General features: G+C 57.3%; 4 protein-coding genes across 4 annotated transcripts; 3 read left to right on the top strand and 1 right to left on the bottom strand.

Annotated features, from left to right (window-relative positions):
* Positions 1-822: 822 nt before the first annotated feature.
* On the top strand, positions 823-2,747 carry PLICBS_000314 (uncharacterized protein; the record flags this gene model as incomplete). Its single annotated transcript, XM_018318699.2, has 2 exons — positions 823-1,799; positions 1,847-2,747. The coding sequence occupies 2 exons, from the start codon at positions 823-825 to the stop codon at positions 2,745-2,747; spliced, it is 1,878 nt and encodes a 625-aa protein (XP_018184224.2).
* A 170-nt stretch (positions 2,748-2,917) lies between these two features.
* PLICBS_000313 (uncharacterized protein) lies at positions 2,918-3,712 on the bottom strand (the record flags this gene model as incomplete). Its single annotated transcript, XM_018318700.2, has 1 exon — positions 2,918-3,712. The coding sequence occupies one exon, from the start codon at positions 3,710-3,712 to the stop codon at positions 2,918-2,920; it is 795 nt and encodes a 264-aa protein (XP_018184225.2).
* Positions 3,713-10,588: 6,876 nt separating this feature from the next.
* Positions 10,589-11,169, top strand: PLICBS_000312 (uncharacterized protein; the record flags this gene model as incomplete). The annotated part of the gene is made up of 2 exons (XM_065599576.1): positions 10,589-10,660; positions 10,900-11,169. The coding sequence occupies 2 exons, from the start codon at positions 10,589-10,591 to the stop codon at positions 11,167-11,169; spliced, it is 342 nt and encodes a 113-aa protein (XP_065455648.1).
* Positions 11,170-17,599: 6,430 nt separating this feature from the next.
* On the top strand, positions 17,600-18,984 carry PLICBS_000311 (uncharacterized protein; the record flags this gene model as incomplete). Its single annotated transcript, XM_018318702.2, has 3 exons — positions 17,600-17,886; positions 17,949-18,150; positions 18,199-18,984. The coding sequence occupies 3 exons, from the start codon at positions 17,600-17,602 to the stop codon at positions 18,982-18,984; spliced, it is 1,275 nt and encodes a 424-aa protein (XP_018184227.2).
* Between the last annotated feature and the right edge of the window lie 37 nt (positions 18,985-19,021).

Here is a 19,021-nt window from a genome sequence, read left to right as displayed (position 1 = left end):
CAGCTGAACCGCGCCACAGCAGATCTCGACAAACAACGGTTCGGCCGACGGGGCATGGCTGCTGGGTCGAGAACCAGGCCAGACCAGACGGGAACCATGGCTGGCGTCTCAGTCCGCTGAAGACGCTGCCCGCCCCAGTGACCGTTTAGCGGGTCTGCTAACGCCGGGAGTCGCCCGAGGGGTCGCCAGGGCCCGCTGCCATTGGCCTGCCCGGGCCATTACTGAGCGGCCGGCTTCTCGGCACAGCGCTCTGACGTCATGCTTGGCTGCGCGTCCAGGGCTGCTCCTTCTGCTTTGCTACGCTTCGCGTGGCCATGCGCGGCAGGAGGAAGGCGCGAGGGATTGGATCCCATCGTGACAGCCAGCCGGGCCCGACTCGGAGGATTTCAGGCAGAAAAGTTGGTCGCGACATGTGCTTTAATCCCCTTTCTTCCCCTTCCCTTTCTCCCCGCTTAGGGCCATTCCCGACAAATCGTACAACAAAGCTCTTTCATGGTTTGCGACCGTGAGACATGAACGGAACGGCGAGAAACGGCCATTAGCCCGCTTCCTTCAGCCACCATCTCGTTGTGACTGCTCAGCTCCCAAATCACAATCCCGCGCGCGCCGGAAGCCAACCGCGGCGCGATTCGCTCCATATCCTCTGCGAACGAACGACCGGATTGACGGCGACATAACCTACGAGGGTAGCTGCCTTTTCACTGAACCTCGGGGACTCACTTGATGGAATAGACGCCACAGTCTCCGCCGTCGTCGCTCTCGCACCCGCCGACAGTTACCTGCGACCCAAAACAACCACAGAAGCCTCTCGCTCCTGGCGCAATGACGGACAGCGGCGACATATCACCCGGCACAGTCAACGGTGTCTCTCATGAGGCATCTGCGACCAACGCGCCTCAACAGCCCACGACCAACGGCAACCTGCCATTGCAAGACGAGGTGCGGGCCCAGCAAACCCCGGCTCAGCAGAACGGTCAGCAGAACGGAGCCCCCAATGGCAATGACGCCTCCCCGCAGAAGCCCGAGTCTCGTGCGACAGGCCTCAAGAAAACGGTCAATCCTATAAAGAAGGGCCCGCCCGGAGGTTTCGACACGACGCCTCTCCCCGATGCGCCGCCGGGCTACACAGTCCGATTCTGCTTCCGATGCGCTGCCAATCTCCCCCCCGCCGACTTCAACACGGCCTCTTCGGATCCCTTCTTGACGGCTACGCTAAAGGCCGCGAACCCCAAGCGCCACAAGGAGGACCCTGATCTCGTGCACCGAACGCGCACCCTGCGGCGGACGACGGAGCCGGAGTGGAACGACGAGTGGGTTGTCGCCAATGTACCGCGCACGGGTTTCACGCTCAAGTGCCGTCTCTACGATGAGGACTCCCCCGATAGCGACGATCGTCTTGGAAACGTCACGATACGCGTGCCCCAAGTCTTCGAGCAGTGGGAGGGCCTGCCGCCGCCCGGAAAGGAATTCGGAGCCAAGAAGCGCATGATCAGCAAGCGGGCGTTTCTGCTCAAGGGCCTTTCCAGCATCCTCCATTCAGGGACACACATCACCCCGCGGCTCACCGTCAGCATCGAAGTCCTTGGACGGTCGAATCCGCCGCATGCGCAAATGTACACGCTGGGGCCCACGACCTGGATCAAACATTTCAGCCCCATGATTGGGCGCCTGACGGGTATCAAGGTCAATGCCAACGAGGAGGAGGACCAGAACGGAGCGTCCAGCCAGGCCTCCTCGGGCGAAGCCGAAGGCAAGGGCAAGGGCAAAGGGAAGGGGAAGGGGAAAAGCAAGAAATATGAGTAAGTCTGAGAGCAGCAATTTTCACACCCTCGCTAACAGCAATTAGTTTCCAAGCCAACGAAATGCAGCTCCAAGGCCCGGTGCCGCCGTCGCTGTACCACCGCTATGTTCAGTTCCGACCCGTCATTGGCGCCATGTTTGCGTCGACGGGCTTGCGCGGCAAGATTCTCAACGCCGCACTGCACAAGCAGCATAACCGCATCTACAATTTCGATCGTTCGACTGAGTACGGGACGTTTGAGCCATGCACGGAGAATGCGGCGCTGCAGTTCCTCCGCATGGCACACTTTGACGAAGGCGGCCGCGTCTTTACGTACGTGCTGACCCTCGACGGACTACTGCGTTTCACCGAGACGGGCAAGGAGTTTGGCATCGATCTGCTGAGCAAGCATACCATGCACTCCAACGTTGAGACGTATATCGCCTGCTCAGGCGAGTTCTTCATCCGCCGTCTGCAGCACGCGCACACCACGGATAATCCGGATCCGCACGAGAAGACGCATCCCACGGAAGAGCTCTCTGGCGGCCCACCCAAGTCCGATCCGCCACCGAACCCGTCGTATTACCAGCTCGTCATTGACAATGATTCGGGCACGTATCGCCCTGACAAGTCGATCCTGCCCGATCTCAAGGCATTCCTGCACAGAAATTTTCCCGGGCTTGGCGTCGTGGCAATGCACTGGGAAGAGGAGAAGCTGCAAAAGATGAAGGAGGCGCAGCGCAATGTCAAGAAGAAGGAAGGCCGCATGATCAACGTGGTCATGAACAGCAGCATGAGCAGCCTCAGCTCGGCAGAAAGCGATCTCGACGCGCGAGACACGGGCTGGGAGCAAGGCAAGAAGAGCAAAAGGGAGGCGGCGCTGGAAGCCGTCGAGGATCCCTCAAAGCTCAAGGACGTGTTTGGGCAGGTATCCCACCACAAGCACGGGGAGAGCAGCAAGGCCTGAGCCGAGGGTGCCTGGTCTCCGGAACAGGAACGGCCTGGACAGTGTGATATTGGGATGATGATGATGTGCGATGATTCCCCATCTAGTTTCTCGCTTCTAATACCAGTCCCGCATTGTATGTTGTCTATGTGCAATTATGACGGATGTGTCCGCAGTCGTGCTTTAGTCTTTCACAACCGGGGCTTGACGGCTACCCAGACGCTCTCCGCCACGGCAAGCTTCTCGCCTTTTCCGTTGGTGACCTCTGCCTTCATGATGGTTTTCCGCCCCTGCATCCCCTCAACCCAGGACGTGACGCAGATGGCCTTTTCCGTCGTCGCCACCGGGGCGAGGAACTTTACGCTGAGAGACGCAGTGACGCTGCTCGCGGAGAAGAGGCTGCCCTCCTTGCCGAGCGCAGTGTTGAGCTCGTTGACGACGCCGAGGCTCTCGTCCAGGATCGTGGTTGTGAGGCCGCCGTGCACGATGCCCTCGTAGCCCGACGTGCCGTCGCCGAGGGCAAAGAGCGTCGCGACGCGGAGGATGGGCCGCGAGGGGTCGCGCAGCTCCGTGTCGTCGGCGGGTCGAAACAGCGAGAGCAGGTGCCGGATTGGTGGGCCCCTCGTACGACCCTCCCCCTCGCCTTCAGAAGAGCCAGAAGAATGGGACCCGGCGTCGGGATGCCCGTGGGAGAGGGTCCGTCCGACGAACTGGTCGTGCCGCGCGCTGACGGGGTTGAAGCACTGCGGGATAAAGGCGATGGCTTGGCCGTGGCCCGGGAGGAGGCCCGCGGAGGGGCTGTGGTCGTTGATGAGGGCGGCGCACCAGGGGAGGGAGTTGAAGTAGGAGACGGCGGAGGGGAAGAGGTGCGGTGGGGTGTTGGGCGGGAGGAGGTTGAGGGGAGGGGAGAGGACGCGGTTGAGGGGGGAGAGGGTGGCGACGGCGGAGGGGGAGGACGAGGATGAGGGAGGAGGCTTTTCGGACATTGTGGTGGTGGTGGTGGTGGTGGATCGGGCGGTGCGCGTTTAGGATGAGACGGCGCGAAGTGAAGTTGGTCGGTTGAGATTGATGGTGGTGTACAATCCGAGATGGAGATTGAAGATTGAGGTGGAGTGAGATAGGTACTGCGGCGGCGGGAGTTCTGTGACTGGACTGGCTCCCGTTCGGCTAGTGAGAGCCGAGGTCGACGACTTGTGCCGATCAATAAGCTTGTTCCTGTTCTGGGGTAGGCGGGGGGGGGGGGGGGGGGGGGGCCTTTGGGGGAGGGGCGGAAAACGTGGAGCGGGCCGCCGAATAATAGACGAGGTTTGATGTGCACATTGCACAAGCTTGTGTGCCTCGTAGTCAGGCGGTGCCGGGACGAATTCGGCCAGCGGCCAGCGCACTTGCAGGGCGGCATCAATGCCAAAAGGGATGCATGCCGTGAGTCGGAGCAACAACTTGGGCCACATATCCGCCCAGACTGACTGGCCATTTGCGAGTCCCTGTGCGAATGCGAACTTAGTACCACCAGATCGACCGAGTCCAATGTTTGCCTTTGTCGTTAGCGACATGAACTGTGACGGCGCGACGCTGACGAACGGTAAGCACTGTGGGAGCGTCGCAGACTGGCGATGCCTTCGCAGTCCCGTACGCAGCCTAGCAGTGAGGTTTACACGAGGCGGCGATCCTGAGGTTCGGGGGCATATGTGATTGAGGAGGCTCAGCAACCCCACGGCCAAGCGCAATGCGCACCGGTGTATGCACATTTACACAGACGGTTCCTCGCCGCCCACCCGTGACCCGCAACGCGCCAGACGGATCTACAGGGGGGCAGGGCACATTGTCCATAGGTACCCTCGGGCTTCCATTATCCCCTGTAGCCAGTCGCCCGGACCGACCCATAACCGTCAACGCACGAGACAGTTCGTTGCCGTGTCATCGGGTAAGGTGAAATCATTGAGGAAACTAAATTGTGGCATTCTACTCTACCAGCGTTGATTGGCCTGGGCTATTGAACGGTGTGTGGCAGATCTGCTGCCTTTGGGCAGACGCATGGGAGGGCAGGACACTTTATCCCTGCCCTCCTTCATCCCCTGTAGCCAGACGCCCGGCCCACCCATGACCGTCAACGCACGAGACGGTTGTATAGGAGGGCACGACACTTCGTCCATGCCCTCCATGATCCTTTGTAGCCAGATACTCAGCCCAAGCCAGGGCTTCTCATGCGGCCGTGAAAAATTTTCTCTGCTCTTGTCACCGTCCATCCGGGCCATCCGCGGTGAACAGAGTCACGACTAGTTGCGCCATCTGGCTCAAGTGCAAACTGTCTTGCGTTCAAGCTGTTGAGGTAAAGTAAAAGAAAAGAATTTTTTTCCTGTTTATGGAAAGGGATAAATGATGGAGTATCCCAAGCATGGAAGAAACACGAATCATCAATCATTCATCTTTACGTGTACTTAAACGATCCACAATATCCCATACTCGACATCAATGTGTACGTGCACTTATCATCAGCAGCATTGCCCCGTTGGTATCTTTCCCACTCCAACATAGATTCTGAGCTACCTCTAGTGTGACAGTTTGTAGATGTTGAAGAGGGAAACCAGACGCCATGGCATATTCCCAACACCAGGCGTTTTGCAGGGCTCGCCATTGCGTTGGGTACTTGGCACGATGTTGGCGGGGGGCTGGCCTTGCCGTGCAGTATATCATCATGCCTTGACGTGGATGGTGTCAAGGGCGGTTGGCGACACGGTAAAGGTTTTCAGTCGCAGGAGTCTCCTCGGGCATGGTTTCGCGTAGGTATCGAGCCAACATAGGGGGTACTTTGCCAGATGGATTCGTAGGTCCCTTCGGTTCTCTGCAGCCCATGACATGTCAGTATCTATCGGAAGGCACGAGGACATGGAAAATATACCGCGACAAGCCGGTGCCTTGACTGGTACCAATGGGGTCCACATGGTGGGAAGGGCATTGCTCGGTGTTGCTACGTCCTGTTTCAACATTCAAGGAGCAAAACGAGTTGGCGGCCATTGTGAACAAGGTCGGTTAACGAAAACGATGTGAAGAGGTAGCCCAAGGCGGCGTAATATAATCGAGGGACTAACGGGCTTGAATAGAAACGACACTGGGAAGAGGGCGTTGCCGGCGCTCTTATAAGTCGCCATGGTTCGCTTGACCAGAAGCTCTTCTTCATACAAAGGAGAGGTACGCCTTGTTAGCCGCACCTCCATCACAGGTAGCCGCTCTTGCGTTGTCAGTGGGCCGTCAAATTCACCATGCCAATGCTGGTGCTGACAACTTTGGGTCGCCCCGACCGGCAGTAGCCTCAGGTATTGGCCAAAAATGATTCAGCCATCCGACCCGGGGGGCGTATCTCCCATGTGGCAGGATCAGGAGACAGACTCACCGCGTCATGTTGCTACACGGGGACGTATGCAGGTTGGAGGGGCTCCTGCTGCATCCTTCCAGCTGAGAGTCGAATCGAGGGATTGTCGCTGGGCGCGGCCTGCGCGAGGGGCTGGCTTGGCTTGCTTTGCTAGGTACAGCGAAATCTGGCCCTGGAGACCCATGCAAAGTGCATTCTCGCTCGGCCTGGTTCGGCCAATCAGGTCTGCCAACGCCCCTCCATGATCGTGTGAAGGTGGCAAGCTTGCAGAATTCGCAAGCTCAAGCTTGCAGATCAAGCTCAAGCTTGCAGATCAAGCTCAAGCTTGCAGAATTCGCAAGCTCAAGCTTGCAGATCAAGCTCAAGCTTGCAGAATGTCCCAAGTTTGCAAGCTTGCAGAATGTCTCAAGTTTGCAAGCTTGCAGAATGTCCCAAGTTTGCAAGCTTGCAGAATGTCCCAAGTTTGCATTGCAAGCTTGCAGAACGTTGCGTTTTCGCATACGAAGCAAGACTACCTGGTTCACGTCCTTCGACCACCATGCATGCCATTCCGATATCGTGAGTCTCCACAAAGAAGGTTCAGACGAAGAGGTCTGCGCAATTGAAGCCATGTTGTTGTGGGATCATCTGTCTCGTCTCTGACCATAAACCCGCCATTACGGCGAGGTACTTCAATGTTATCCTTCCATTTCCGTTCTTCTCAATTTTCTTGTTCCGTCCAGTTTTGATCCTCAGATGCCGCGCCTGACGAGTGCTCATCAATGTCATCACTATTTAACATCATTTTTCAATGTTCCGCTGTCATCAGCCCGACTCGTCCATGTCGCAGCCAACCATCCAGCCATGACACCAAACGCCCCGCTCAGGACAACCGACAGCCGCACTTCCAGTAATTTCTGCAGTCGTCCTCTAGCCCAGCGTAGTAGGACTGAGGGCTCTTTTTCACGTTGTAGATTGGGCCTTCGCAATGAGCGAAAGGTGCCAGGCACCCAAGCTGGACGCCGCCAGGCTCACGGCAGTGGATTGACCACGCGGCTGAAGTCACCGTTGGAAAGACGGTGGCGATGACAGTGAAAAGAGATTTCCGCATTGTGTCTTTGTGGTAATTGTATCGATGGGAAAGGAAATCGATAGGAACCCTGGACTAGTTCTTGAGGGCCTGGTGTATCGTGTCGCATCTGTCAGTCGAGATGCCAGAGGCTCGGCGTGCCCAACTTTATACTCCCTGAGTATATGATAAGCATATAATAGGCCAGGTATCGATACACAGGGTGGACGTAAACGTTAAAGAGCAAAAGAGTGAAGGACGTCAAGGAGATATTGTCAGTAATATCTTGATTACGCGTCACAGTTCTTGGTATAGTTTATGAGTAGTTGTTGTTCGTCTACGCTAGGTCCTAGAAGAGGCTCCGTAGATATGATAGATATCGGCAACAACGATAAACCCCAGAGTTAGCCGCCAGGGCGTATGGTGGCGCGGCGATGCTATCAGTCACTACGCGCCCGAGACACACTGAAATCGGGCCGAACTCAGTGTTGGGTAATCCATTATTAGCCATTACTTTCAGCATATACACCCAGTAAATCACTCACAGAGCGCGCATTACATGCATCACAGTCCATGGTGTTTCAGAGTAGAAACCATTACGTTCTAAGGAGTCTTCTTATACACTAATTTCTCTGTTATCTACAGTTATTTCCCCTTGGTTTTGTATGAGTAGGCTAAGTAGCTAAAATAATACTTACGGTTTGGAGTAATCGCCACTGGCACCATACAGCTACCGTCACGCGCCATGTCATCTTGCTGCTGCGTGGCTGCTGCGTAGATGACTTGCTGGCGACGTACAAAGTCACCCAGAGCATGGTTGATTTTGCGGAATAACTCACCCGAGCACGACTCTGCCGGGAGGGCTTGAGGGTGTGCGCCCGGGCGCACACCCCTCCCTTGGTCCAGCGCCCGGCCAGACTGCAATAGGCGTACAAGAATTGCGAGTCACAAAGCAAAGGCTAAATCATGCCTTGCCAGTTGACCGCCGGAAGGGATCCCATCTGGCAGTATGTCGGTATGTCTCTGGCCTCGCCCTTGGCACATCGTCTTGGAAGGCATAAAGCCATTCTGGCATCGCCCGTTTCTTTGCTGGTTCGGTTTTGCTGCGATGCCCTTGGTTGTCTGTGCGAGTCGCCATGTGCTTTGCAACAGCTTGCGTTCCGCAGCAGATTGCTCGCCACAAGAGCTTGCCCACCGCACCAGCTTGCCATCTGCTAGGGGGTTGGTATGTGTGCATTCTTCTCTTCCGTGGTTCAGCAATTCAGGTGTGCCAACGACCCTCCATGATCTGCCCAAGTTGGGCAAACCTGCAGTAAATCACGTTTTGCCCAATTGCATGCGCGCAAGCCTATTAGAATCCCGCGGTCGCTCACTCAGACAAGTCAATCCGCACCCAATTCTAAGTTGTCTCCGCGAACTATGAGCTCCTCGTTTCAGTCACATCCGCGTGCCACATGCAGGTTACTGTGGGATAGGCTCCCTTGCCTTTGGTCACACAGCTCCGTCCACTATGTCTGCCGATACCACAATGACTTGACCTCATTTGTCCGTGTTCCCGTTCTTCGACCTCCGTTTCTGCTTAAGGTTCTGATCGCCTGACACGTCCGCCGTCGACCCGTACTACCACGACTTCATGCAGCAATCTTGAGCAGTATGCATAAGTCTGTTCCAATGACTAACAAAGAGCAAAAGTACTCATCTCCCGATCAACGTCAGCCAGTTGAGTTGTGGTCAAGAAATCTCTTACTCTGCCAGGTGGGCGGACTTTGGAAGGGTGCAAGTGCGTCAGCGCGACGAGGCAACAAAACCAATTTCCTAGTCTGCCAGGTGAGAAGAGTTTCCACGGGGTTAACCCGTCAACGCAACGCGGCTGCAGGTGGAAAGGGGGTCTGGACTCGCGCCCGCCAGCCATTTGGCTGGCCGTGACGACCCGGCGCGTCCATTCCGTCAGGGCTGGCGACCACGGGCTGTTGATAAGGGGCTGCCGACAACAGTGCAGTTTGCCTCGCGCGTCAGTTACGCAGCGTCAGGTCCTTGCCGGGGGCGAGTACACGTGTACTCGCGAGGGCGTGGGAATGTCACGGACTTATCCAGTAGTCCAGGTGGTAAGGCGTGACAATGCATGTTTTGACACCGATGCCCGGATTTGCCGTGGTTTGCCTCCGCCTCGTAGCTCACTCCAAACCTGAAGTCTCCTCAGGCTTCTTGATCCATGTCGCCTCGAGCTCCCCCAAGCGATGCCAGGAGAAGGGCATGGATCGCTCAGATGCAAGTCAAAACAGGAGTTTAATACGCATCACCCGGCGCCATGGCATTGATGGATACCTGATGTTCAACTCCAGAAGTAACGCTCGTCATGTGCACCTGGTGGGGGGAGGCGTGGAAGAACCAAAAGCTTGACGGTTCTGACCGGCTTGTTATAGATAGAAACAGGAGAAATTGAATGAATGAATGTCCAGATCCTGTATCAAATAAAACCACACATGAAGAGAATCAGGTCGACCTCATTCCATGCGGCGAGCCCCAGCCTCCCGTCGGCAGTCCAGTCTTGCCAGCGTTCTCGCATTAACCACCTTTTATCGCGAGACTTCGCAGCGCGTCTCACGCCAAAGCTTCAACCACCATCCCTAGTTTGGGATTCAATTTTTCAACTCTTCCGTGGACTCTGTAGTGTAATCGCGCCGTGGTCTGCCCTCAAAGGTGACGTCAAGGTTTATTGGCCTCTCGATATAGTATTTCCGTCACAGGCATGCCACTGCGATGGGTCTCCTGAGCGAATCGAGTCAACATGGGACTCTCTTCGACCCGACGCGGTAGGGCTCCCAGGGTAGGCATTGCAGTCGCTCGTTCGGATGCTCTAATTGTAGGACGGACAGCATAAGTTAACAGATCTGGATCAAGGACACGATGGAACACCTACCCTGCTAATCCTAAATGGCAGGTTGCAGCATCGAAGCCTCCACGATTCAACAGTGCTTTCCTTGAGTCGTCTTTCCCAGTTTCAACGTCCATGGATGAGGGGAAGTTGGTGGCCATTGGCAGAACAAGCTGGGAAAGAAGACAAGGAGAAGGTAAACACGGTGCAACAAAAGGGCAGAACAAGCAGGTTGGGTTTTGTAAAAGGGCCCATCTACTGCAAGAAACATGCTCCAGTCCGTGACAGAAGGGGCCGGGAGGCGGGCATTTTATATCTATCGATATACGTCCTGGCTCAACAGCTCCAGGTAGTTCTGCGCGTCACTAAAAGCGCCGTATACTCAGCTGGCACACAGCAGCGAGGTAATATGGTGCATGGTGGTAACTATCAGCGGCAACATTGCCAGACCGCAAGCACACACACACTCTACGCTAATCACTGCAACATCCTTGCACTTGGCCCAAGGATGGCAGCGGCAGACCGAAAGGAAGTCCCGCGTGCGGATCCGACGAGAGCAGCAAGCGACCATGCCAAGGTACAAGCAAGAAGCAACCTGCCTGCCACCCCTGTGGGAGAAGATCCTAAGAGGCACCGAGCTGGTCAGAGGCCTTGCCCATCGCACGGGAGAACTACTATTTACCCAGGCGCATATCTCTATTTGCCCACGCCCGCCCATATAAACCAGGGCTCCATACAGTCATAGCCACACGACTTACATCCGCTATCGCAGGCTACCTATAGCAACCCAGGGGGCAGCAACCCAGCGGGCTAGCAGGCTAGCGGGCCAGCGCAATTAAAGCCATCGCGGCCATCCGGCTGCGGCAGCAATTGAAGGCAGCGCGGGCTGCTGGGCTGCGGGGCTGCTGGACTGCTGGGCTACTGGGCTACTGGGCTACTGGGCTACTGGGCTACTGGGCTACTGGGCTACTGGGCTACTGGGCTACTGGGCTACTGGGCTACTGGGCTACTGGGCTACTGGGCTACTGGGCTACTGGGCTACTGGGCTACTGGGCTACTGGGCTACTGGGCTACTGGGCTACTGGGCTACTGGGCTACTGGGCTACTGGGCTACTGGGCTGCTGGGCTGCTGGGCTGCGCGGGCAATTGAATGCATCGCGGGCTGCGCGGTTATTGCAGCAATTGAAGGCAGCGTGGGCTGCTAGGCTACTAGGCTGCGGCGGCCCGGCGGTGGGCTTGTATACCGTGCGCGGCGTGGGCAAATAGAGATATGCGCGTGGGCAACTAGTAGTTCTCTCGGACGGGGGGAGATGGTTGGGCATCCGCACTGCGCTGGTACAGGCAAGCGACATGCACAGCGGCGGAACTTTCTCCGTTGGCCGCGCACTGCCGAATCAAAGCTTCAATGTGGCATCAGGTTATGTCTGGAGCAACGGAGACACTCCGAGCATGGCAGGCGATGTAAGGCTGGACCACGCCCTTCGACAGACGCCCGTGTTTTGGAGACAGCACTCACTTGCATGGGACGGAGGGGGCATCTATCCGAATGTTGTGCTTGCCCCAGCCCTGGCCTCGTTCGATGTCACTCAGACGCAGCAGTGCATGTGTGTGGCCAGCCAAGAAAAATAAACAATGTGCAGAAACGACAACTGGAAAGGAAAATTCTGCAGTCAGACCCCCAACCAGTCCCGAGACTCTGAATTCGCTATAGCATGAACCGGCATCGTCTGGAGCGTGTCGATGGCTTTTGCTTGGCCCAGAATGCTCCGTGAGTCTATGCTTGCAGGAGCGAAGGACCAATAGATCTCTCGAGTTCTCAACGAACCCGGGAAGCCTGGGACGCTAGAATCGACTCGCAGCTAAGGACGCGTCTCCTGGTGCGAGCCGCCGTTAGGGATATGAGAGGTCTGGGAGAGGTGGGCAGGCTCGATGGAGGTGCGGCACGCGAACAAAGAGCCACGCCAACGCCGCAGCTACGGAGCCTGCGACCGAACGCCCGTCATCAGCGTCATCACTGAATCTCAATCAGTCACTGACCACATGGAAAGTCGTGATCGAATCACTTATTGAATGATATCGTGGCTCCTGTAGCTGAAGAGAGGTACGATGTGGCTGACATCCCTTTTCTCGCCAGCCGGATTTTCTCGACCATGGTGCGCGGGAGCGCGACCTGCCAGAGTCACGTCAACACCGCACAAGCCCTGCAGTCACCATATCAAGTCATGCAAAGTTGCCGATCCCACTCAAGCTCCCAGCTCCCAGCTCCCAGCTCCCAGCTCCCAGCTCCCAGCTCCCAGCTCCCAGCTCCCAGCTCCCAGCTCCCAGCTCCCAGCTCCCAGCTCCCAGCTCCCAGCTCCCAAACGTCGGGCCGGGCTCTAGTGAGTGCCATGCCGGTCTCCCCTTTTGTCAACTTGTGCGTATGGACTGATTAACTCCGGCCTCCACCCTCACTTGACTGCATGTTCAAAGCCAGCTCGAAATCTTCGGCCAGCACACACCGTTCACTACCATTCCTGCAGCAAGATTGTGACATCGTGTTGGCACGCCGTTCTGGCGGATCAACCTCGTTGGGTAGGCATCTCACTGCCATCGAACGCTCAAGTAACTCGGCTCTGCGAGAACGACGGAAGGGCGAGATATGTGCGGGAAAGCCCTACCGCAAAACGCCACTGCAGCAGGGGCCAGGCAGTGCAGAGGGGGGCGGAGAAGGCAACCGCGGCGGTGGTGGGGGAATGAAAGGGGGTTTTCCAGACATCGTAGTCGTGGATCCTGGGTGGCTAGAGACCGCGCATAATTGAGCAAAGCGGCGATGAGATTTATATGGCTACGAGGAAATCTGGGGCGAGTGAGAGATCATGTCGTGGGCGTGTCGTACCGTCACGAAGTTTGCGGCTCTATGGGAAGCCAACTCGGCCGAGATCGATGTTCAAGGTTGTTTTTTTGCGGAAGGCGGGCCGCGGCCTATCTGGGTGCGGGCCGCTATAGAGCCGCAAATGGGGGTCCAATAACGACCATCCCTGTGCATATTGCTTCCATTACCGCCATGTTACAAGTCACAACAGCCAAAGAACAGTTCAAGTTGCTTGATGTGTCTCTTGTCCCAATTAGGGCGCTGCCGGTAATGTCCGGGTCTAACCGCGTGGCGCGCATGCCATGCCTGAACATTCCCGCCGGCCAACAGCACGCTCTGGAGTCCGGACCGATGTACGTCTCGCTGAGCGAGTTCGGTAGTTGGCGGCGGACCAGCGCCAAGCCGCGGGCAATGCGACCGGAAATGAAAGGCAGCTCATGTCTGGTGTGGGCTTGTGGGCTCGATGTAGGGCCGGATCGGGGACCACAGTTGGACCACATGGGAGTGTGTTGCCGTTAGGTACGCCGCGACATTGGTGGACACTTTTGGGCATTTGGATGGGACACAGGTGGGCGTGTAGGCCACACCAGACGTAGCCGTGTGGGACACAGGTGGACGGTTCGGGCATAGGTGAGATGATATGGACACGGGTGGACATGTGGCAGAGGTCCATCTTCGTGCAAGCTCCAGGCACCAGTATGTAACCAAGTTCCATTTGGGGGAGGGGGTGTTCCGTAGACGGGTAGACCTGGATCCAAGTTAAGGGTTTCATTAGCTCCATGCCGCATCTCGGACAGCACGGGAAAGCAGCAACGACAGGGTTCTGTGGTGCCGTCCAGCTGGGATCACAGAGGTCGGCGATTGCGCACGGACATGGCTGCACGGGCACTACAGAATCTTGGTTTGGACTCAACGGGCTGCGGGGGAGGGACGAGGGGCCTAAACTATTCGCCGAGGGACACGATTTACAGGGCCCCAACAACGCCACTGGTCAGAAGCATGTCCTCGTGGGAGTCTTTGCTTTTCTTGCTCCCCGGTGCGAGGAGCGCGGCCCAGGGCCCGGAAATCCCTTACCAGGGTCCATCCGGACGCACACCCCCTGTACTCGCCGCCCTTCCCAGCGAGACGGGGTACAGGGCACCGTGTCACGACCCGATAAGCGAAATAAATGACGTGTTGTGCGAGATGCTTTTTTGATGCTGGAAGTGAAGCTATGTATTATGTACTATGTAAACGTCTTCCAGAAGAAAGTAATGAAGAGCGCCATCGGTGCGCGAACCGCATCGCCAACCGTCTTGCCTCCACGTCTAACCGTCTAATGCTTTCCTCCCGAATCCTTTCTTAGCAGTAGTGCGTCCAACTTGTACCGGTGCGACGTAATCACCACGGCCACTGGCCAATTCCCCCCTCCAGTCGCGACGTTGAGTGCGAGATCCCCTTTCCAGATGGCCGTACGACGCCGCAACATGCGATGTGTAGTGGCACTCATATACGAGCGATTCGTAGATAGTGTCTGGAAGAGTCTACCGCAACACAACGGTATTCCTCCAAGTGCGATGCCGCGCAAGTTGAATTGCGACTTGCCTCGTATATTGTTGAATCACTGTCGCTGGGAATGACCCGTTGCGGCGAGTTCCTGTTGAGCGCGAACGAAGTCTCGATAGAGCTTCTCCTCGAGGGGAACCTCGTCCGATCGGGTCGCGCTCAGGTACCGACCCAGCATGACGGGCAGCTCGCCCGATGGTTTGGGGATATGGGTGCGTGCCCTAATGACAAGAACGAATGAGCAGATGTCTCGAGCCAAGGGATATGGGGAGCGTACGTCTGGTCAGGTTCCTCTGGCATTGCAGCATTCGAGCCCACGTGGTTCGGGGGCGGTTCCATTGGGCCAGCGCTTCCCACTTCGACGTCCAAGGATGATGACGAATTCGCGGCCATCGAAGGCGATTGCGGATTTGACGAAGTAGCAGAAGTAGGTCAAGACGGCGTCACTGACACAGAAATCACCGGGCCTCGACATGAAAAGGTTCCGTGGCTGGCGTTCTTATACCTGGCCGTCGAGAACCTCAAGTGCGGGCTGTCGAAGAAAGCAATGCGCCTTTCCAGGCCGTCTCGGCCCAAAGGCTCAGCATGTTCCAACAACGGGGAACAATCTCGCAGTCTACGGTACCAGAAGCTTGCTGCCTGTGTGCTGGCCGTGAACGCCACAAGCTGCATCTATTCCGGCTCTGCACATCCGCGCAGCGGGTTGTTCTTGACGCCAGGCGCCGGGCCGTTGAGGGAGGCGCGCGGAACGGTGCGCCAGCTTGCGTACCAAAAAGGCACACCAAAGGACACACACCAACATACACCAGTGCACCAAGGGCGCAAGCCGATTGCCAAGGCGTTTGGCCTGTCGAATGGGACGCACCGTGCCGCCAGGGCGACATTCCCGGGAGGCGGGCGCGTTGCATGCAATGGAGTCCAAGCCAGGCCGAATGCCAGGAGCATGGTCGTGTGGTCCCTCCAAAGGCGACAATGACGGATGCAGGGCATGACCGATGCGCTTCTGGCAGCTAGTCAGGGGTCCGCCGTTTCCCAGCGGCGAGGGACGGGATTGTGAGAGGTGATCTCAGCTCCTTCTCAGCGAATCAATGGGATACGTCGTTTACCGGATGGGATGCATCCATGCCAGGCCTGCAGCAAAAGCAAAGCACACGCAGCCGACGCTGGTGTGCGACAGGGATTCTCGGAAGACAAGAAAGACACTGGCAAGTCCGTTGGGAGCATTCTCCTGGCAGGGCGTCTGGAAGCACCATCGGGGAGACCGCCCGTTGTGGCTGACCGGCAGCCGTTGATCTTGTCACAAGACGATCCTGTTGTATGTGACATGCGATCGTCCGTTTCGGCCTTGGGCGCTGCTCGCTGCTACCACTGCAACGTGCCTAAGCCGGTGCTTTTCCGTGTAGGCGGATACCAAGTCGCGATGCTCTGTTGCTTTGAACGAGGGCATCCAGGTACCCGCGTGCAGGGTGGTTTCGTGTCTTGGGGCGTGGGCGGCTTGTCCTGAGTTCTGATAAAGGTCTCACTCTCCACGATACCACTAGGCACTGATCGAGGCAGCCCTGCCTCAGTGCTCCAACCCGCGACCGACTGAGGCTGGCTTGCCGCAACTCTCCTGACGCTACTGATGAGGCAGCCTGCCTCACATACCCCGGCATCTCGAGGAAGAAAGTGGGTGCAGAGTGCCGCCGCCAGTGACCACGCTGTCGGAAATTCCCCACGCGCGCGGATGCAACCCCTGTTGCCCCGGGCACGCTTGTCACTCTCTTGTTCGAGATCCGAACGGGGGAGTCACTCGAGGCCAGCGTCTCGGTTCCTGGAAAATGTCGGTCTGGCCGGGGACCCATGCACGGATTGGGAGGGCGTAAGAGTTTGGATTTTGCGCCCTGACTCCCCTGAGTGTCGTTTGGCAAGCTTTCTCCGTCACCGCTTGTCCGAGATACAGTTTCATCAGCCAGGCGACGCCTCGCCAATGTGACCTGCACAATTCGTGTCACCTGGCTTCTCGTCCCCGACGCCGCCTCCTTGGTCGGCCTCTTTGCTTTGTTTTTCGCACTCGGCGACCTTCGACAGCATGGCGGACGATGATGACCCAGTAGGAAGGTGCAGGCACGTAGGTGGTCGAGGGAAAGCAGTGGTCAAGAAGGGGGCCAAGACGGTGGCAAGGCGCACAGTCGTGAGCAAAGTGCAGCAGAACCTAAGTGAAAGTGCTGGTCGAGTGCTGGAGCTACAATGGCCCAATGGGCACAAGAAAACTAAGGACGGTAGGGCTGGAAACCGGATTGGGGTTGGGCAGCAGCCCAGGTACCGGAATCGGGAAGGAACCAACCTGGCTTAAGCTGGTGTGCTTGTCAAGGCAGCCGGCGTCACCGTCAAGTCGCCAGTATGAGCCTATTCCCGGTACGAAAGGGGGTGGCGCTCTCGTGCGGACCATGCGAGCCAGGGCGCCATGAACTGTACGGTCAGAGCACGGGCTCAACGGCTGACCCCCCGTCTCTGCCCGTTTGCTCCCAAGTCCTTCGCGATGCCAAGTCAATTGCATCACCCTCATGAACTAAGCAGGTGCCGTATACGCACTGCTTGGGATTTTGCAACAAGAATAGCGCTTTGCACACCGATGCCTTGTCCTCCCGCCAAGTGGCAGGGCCAAACAAAGGCTTATTGGCTTATTGGCTTATTGGCACAAAAGACTTTGCCAATGCGGCCCTGCTGCCAGCACTTGCAGCCAGTCATTGAAGTCTCGCACATGGTCTACGCCGCCGAACTCAGGATTCAGGCTGCCGACGAGAAGCTGTGAGCAACATCTGGCCACCTTATCCAGCCAACATTTCGTCTCAAGTGCTGCATCATTTGCTGCGGTGGCGGCCAGCTGGCGGCGTGGCCGTTGGCAGCTGATGCGCGCCGTATTGTGTGCAGTTGGCGTGGTGATCGGACGGGCAGGCAGCACCCGTCGTCGCTCCTGCCCAATGCACTGGCCGCAGTTGCGCAGGCGCTGAACAGGACAGAGCAGAACAGAACTCAATCACCGCGCCCGCACATCGCCATTCAATTTTGCCGCCCTTCTTCGACCGCTTTTCGTTTCGCATTCTTTCTTTCACCTACCGCTCGTTTTTCATCTTGCCCACGCGAGGCCATCCGTATTCACGACTTACACGCCGCGAGCGTCGCCGCAACACCAAGGAGGAGAATGCTCGACCCGGGACAGGATGGCGGGGACGCGAGCCTCACCAACCGTCAAATAAGCATTCTCATTGCCATCGAGCGAACCGGCGCGGGCTTCTCCATGGCCGCCATCGTCATCACGCTCGTCACGTTTGTCTGCTTCAAGAAAATGCGCACCATGCCCAACCTGTTCCTCGTCTTCGCGTCGCTGGCCAACGCGGGCGCCAGCATCGCATCCATGATCGGATACGACGGCCTGATCCGAGGCGAGAACTCGTCGCTGTGTCAGGCGCAAGCCTTCCTTATGCAGTGGTACGTCGGCCCTCCCCGTGAGCCTCGTACTCATCCTTGCTAACGTTCCTTGCTTGGTGCAGGTTCATGCAGTCGGATCCTTGGTGGTCCTTTGCCATGGCAGTCAACGTTTATCTCGTCTTCTTCCACAACGCGGACCCGTCTTCCTTCCGAAAGTATCTCTGGGTATACTGCCTCGTGTGTTTCGGGGGCCCGATGGTGCCCGCCATTATCCTGATTTCGATTCGCGACGATGTTCGCGGGCCTGTATTCGGCGATGCCGTGGTGAGTACTCCCTTCGCCATGGCGAGTCTGTCTTCTAACTCGCGTCAGCTGTGGTGTTGGATCGGCCCCGAATGGACTCTCCTGCGGCTCTACGCATACTACATTCCCATCTGGATGTGCATCCTTCTGTCGGCTGTTGCCTACTCTGCCGTCGGATACCGCGTCTTTCGCCACCGCAACAAACTGATGAGCTTGGGCTTGGAAAGGCTTGAACAGCCAAGGAAGCCTTCGCGGTCAGGAAGCGACGGGGACTCGGCAGAAGAGGCGCGATGCTCAACCCCTCTGCGCCCCAGTTCCGCGGCTGACGGTTTCCCACAGAGCCTCACGCGTCGCCAAGACGCCTACGGAATAGTCGTGACTGAAGTTTATGTGACGACCGGAATTACGACCTCTCAAAACGACTCGCCTCTGATCCCGTCGGCAACGTATCATCCCGCCGGCGTCACTGATTATACCTTTGATCCATTCTGGAGCGTGTTGCTGCCTCGAGACGCGCCCGGCTCTCGAGACGGTCAGACACAGCACCAATTCGAAACTGTTTGCACATCGAATCATCGCCGGCATCAGCGCGCCACAGTACGAGAAAAGCTCCATGGCATCCTGTCACGGGCGTCGCTCAAGCTCAAGCGGCTTGATCCAGTCAAGATGGCATACCTGCGCACCAGTTTCGTCTTTGCGTTTGCCGTGTTGATCACATGGATCCCCAGTTCCATCAATCGGCTGTACAGCATCACACACAATGGCAAGATCAGCTTCCCCCTCAGCGTCGCCAGTGGGTGCGTGCTGCCCCTTCAGGGTGTATGGAACGCCATCATTTATCTCACGACGAGCTAGGGCATCGTCCGTGAGGAGGTCAAGGCTTTCATGTCAA

This window comes from Purpureocillium lilacinum (assembly GCF_023168085.1).
Source record: "Purpureocillium lilacinum CBS 284.36 DNA, scaffold_1, whole genome shotgun sequence".
NCBI lineage: Eukaryota > Fungi > Ascomycota > Sordariomycetes > Hypocreales > Ophiocordycipitaceae > Purpureocillium > Purpureocillium lilacinum.
This window is presented reverse-complemented; position numbering and strand designations above follow the sequence as displayed.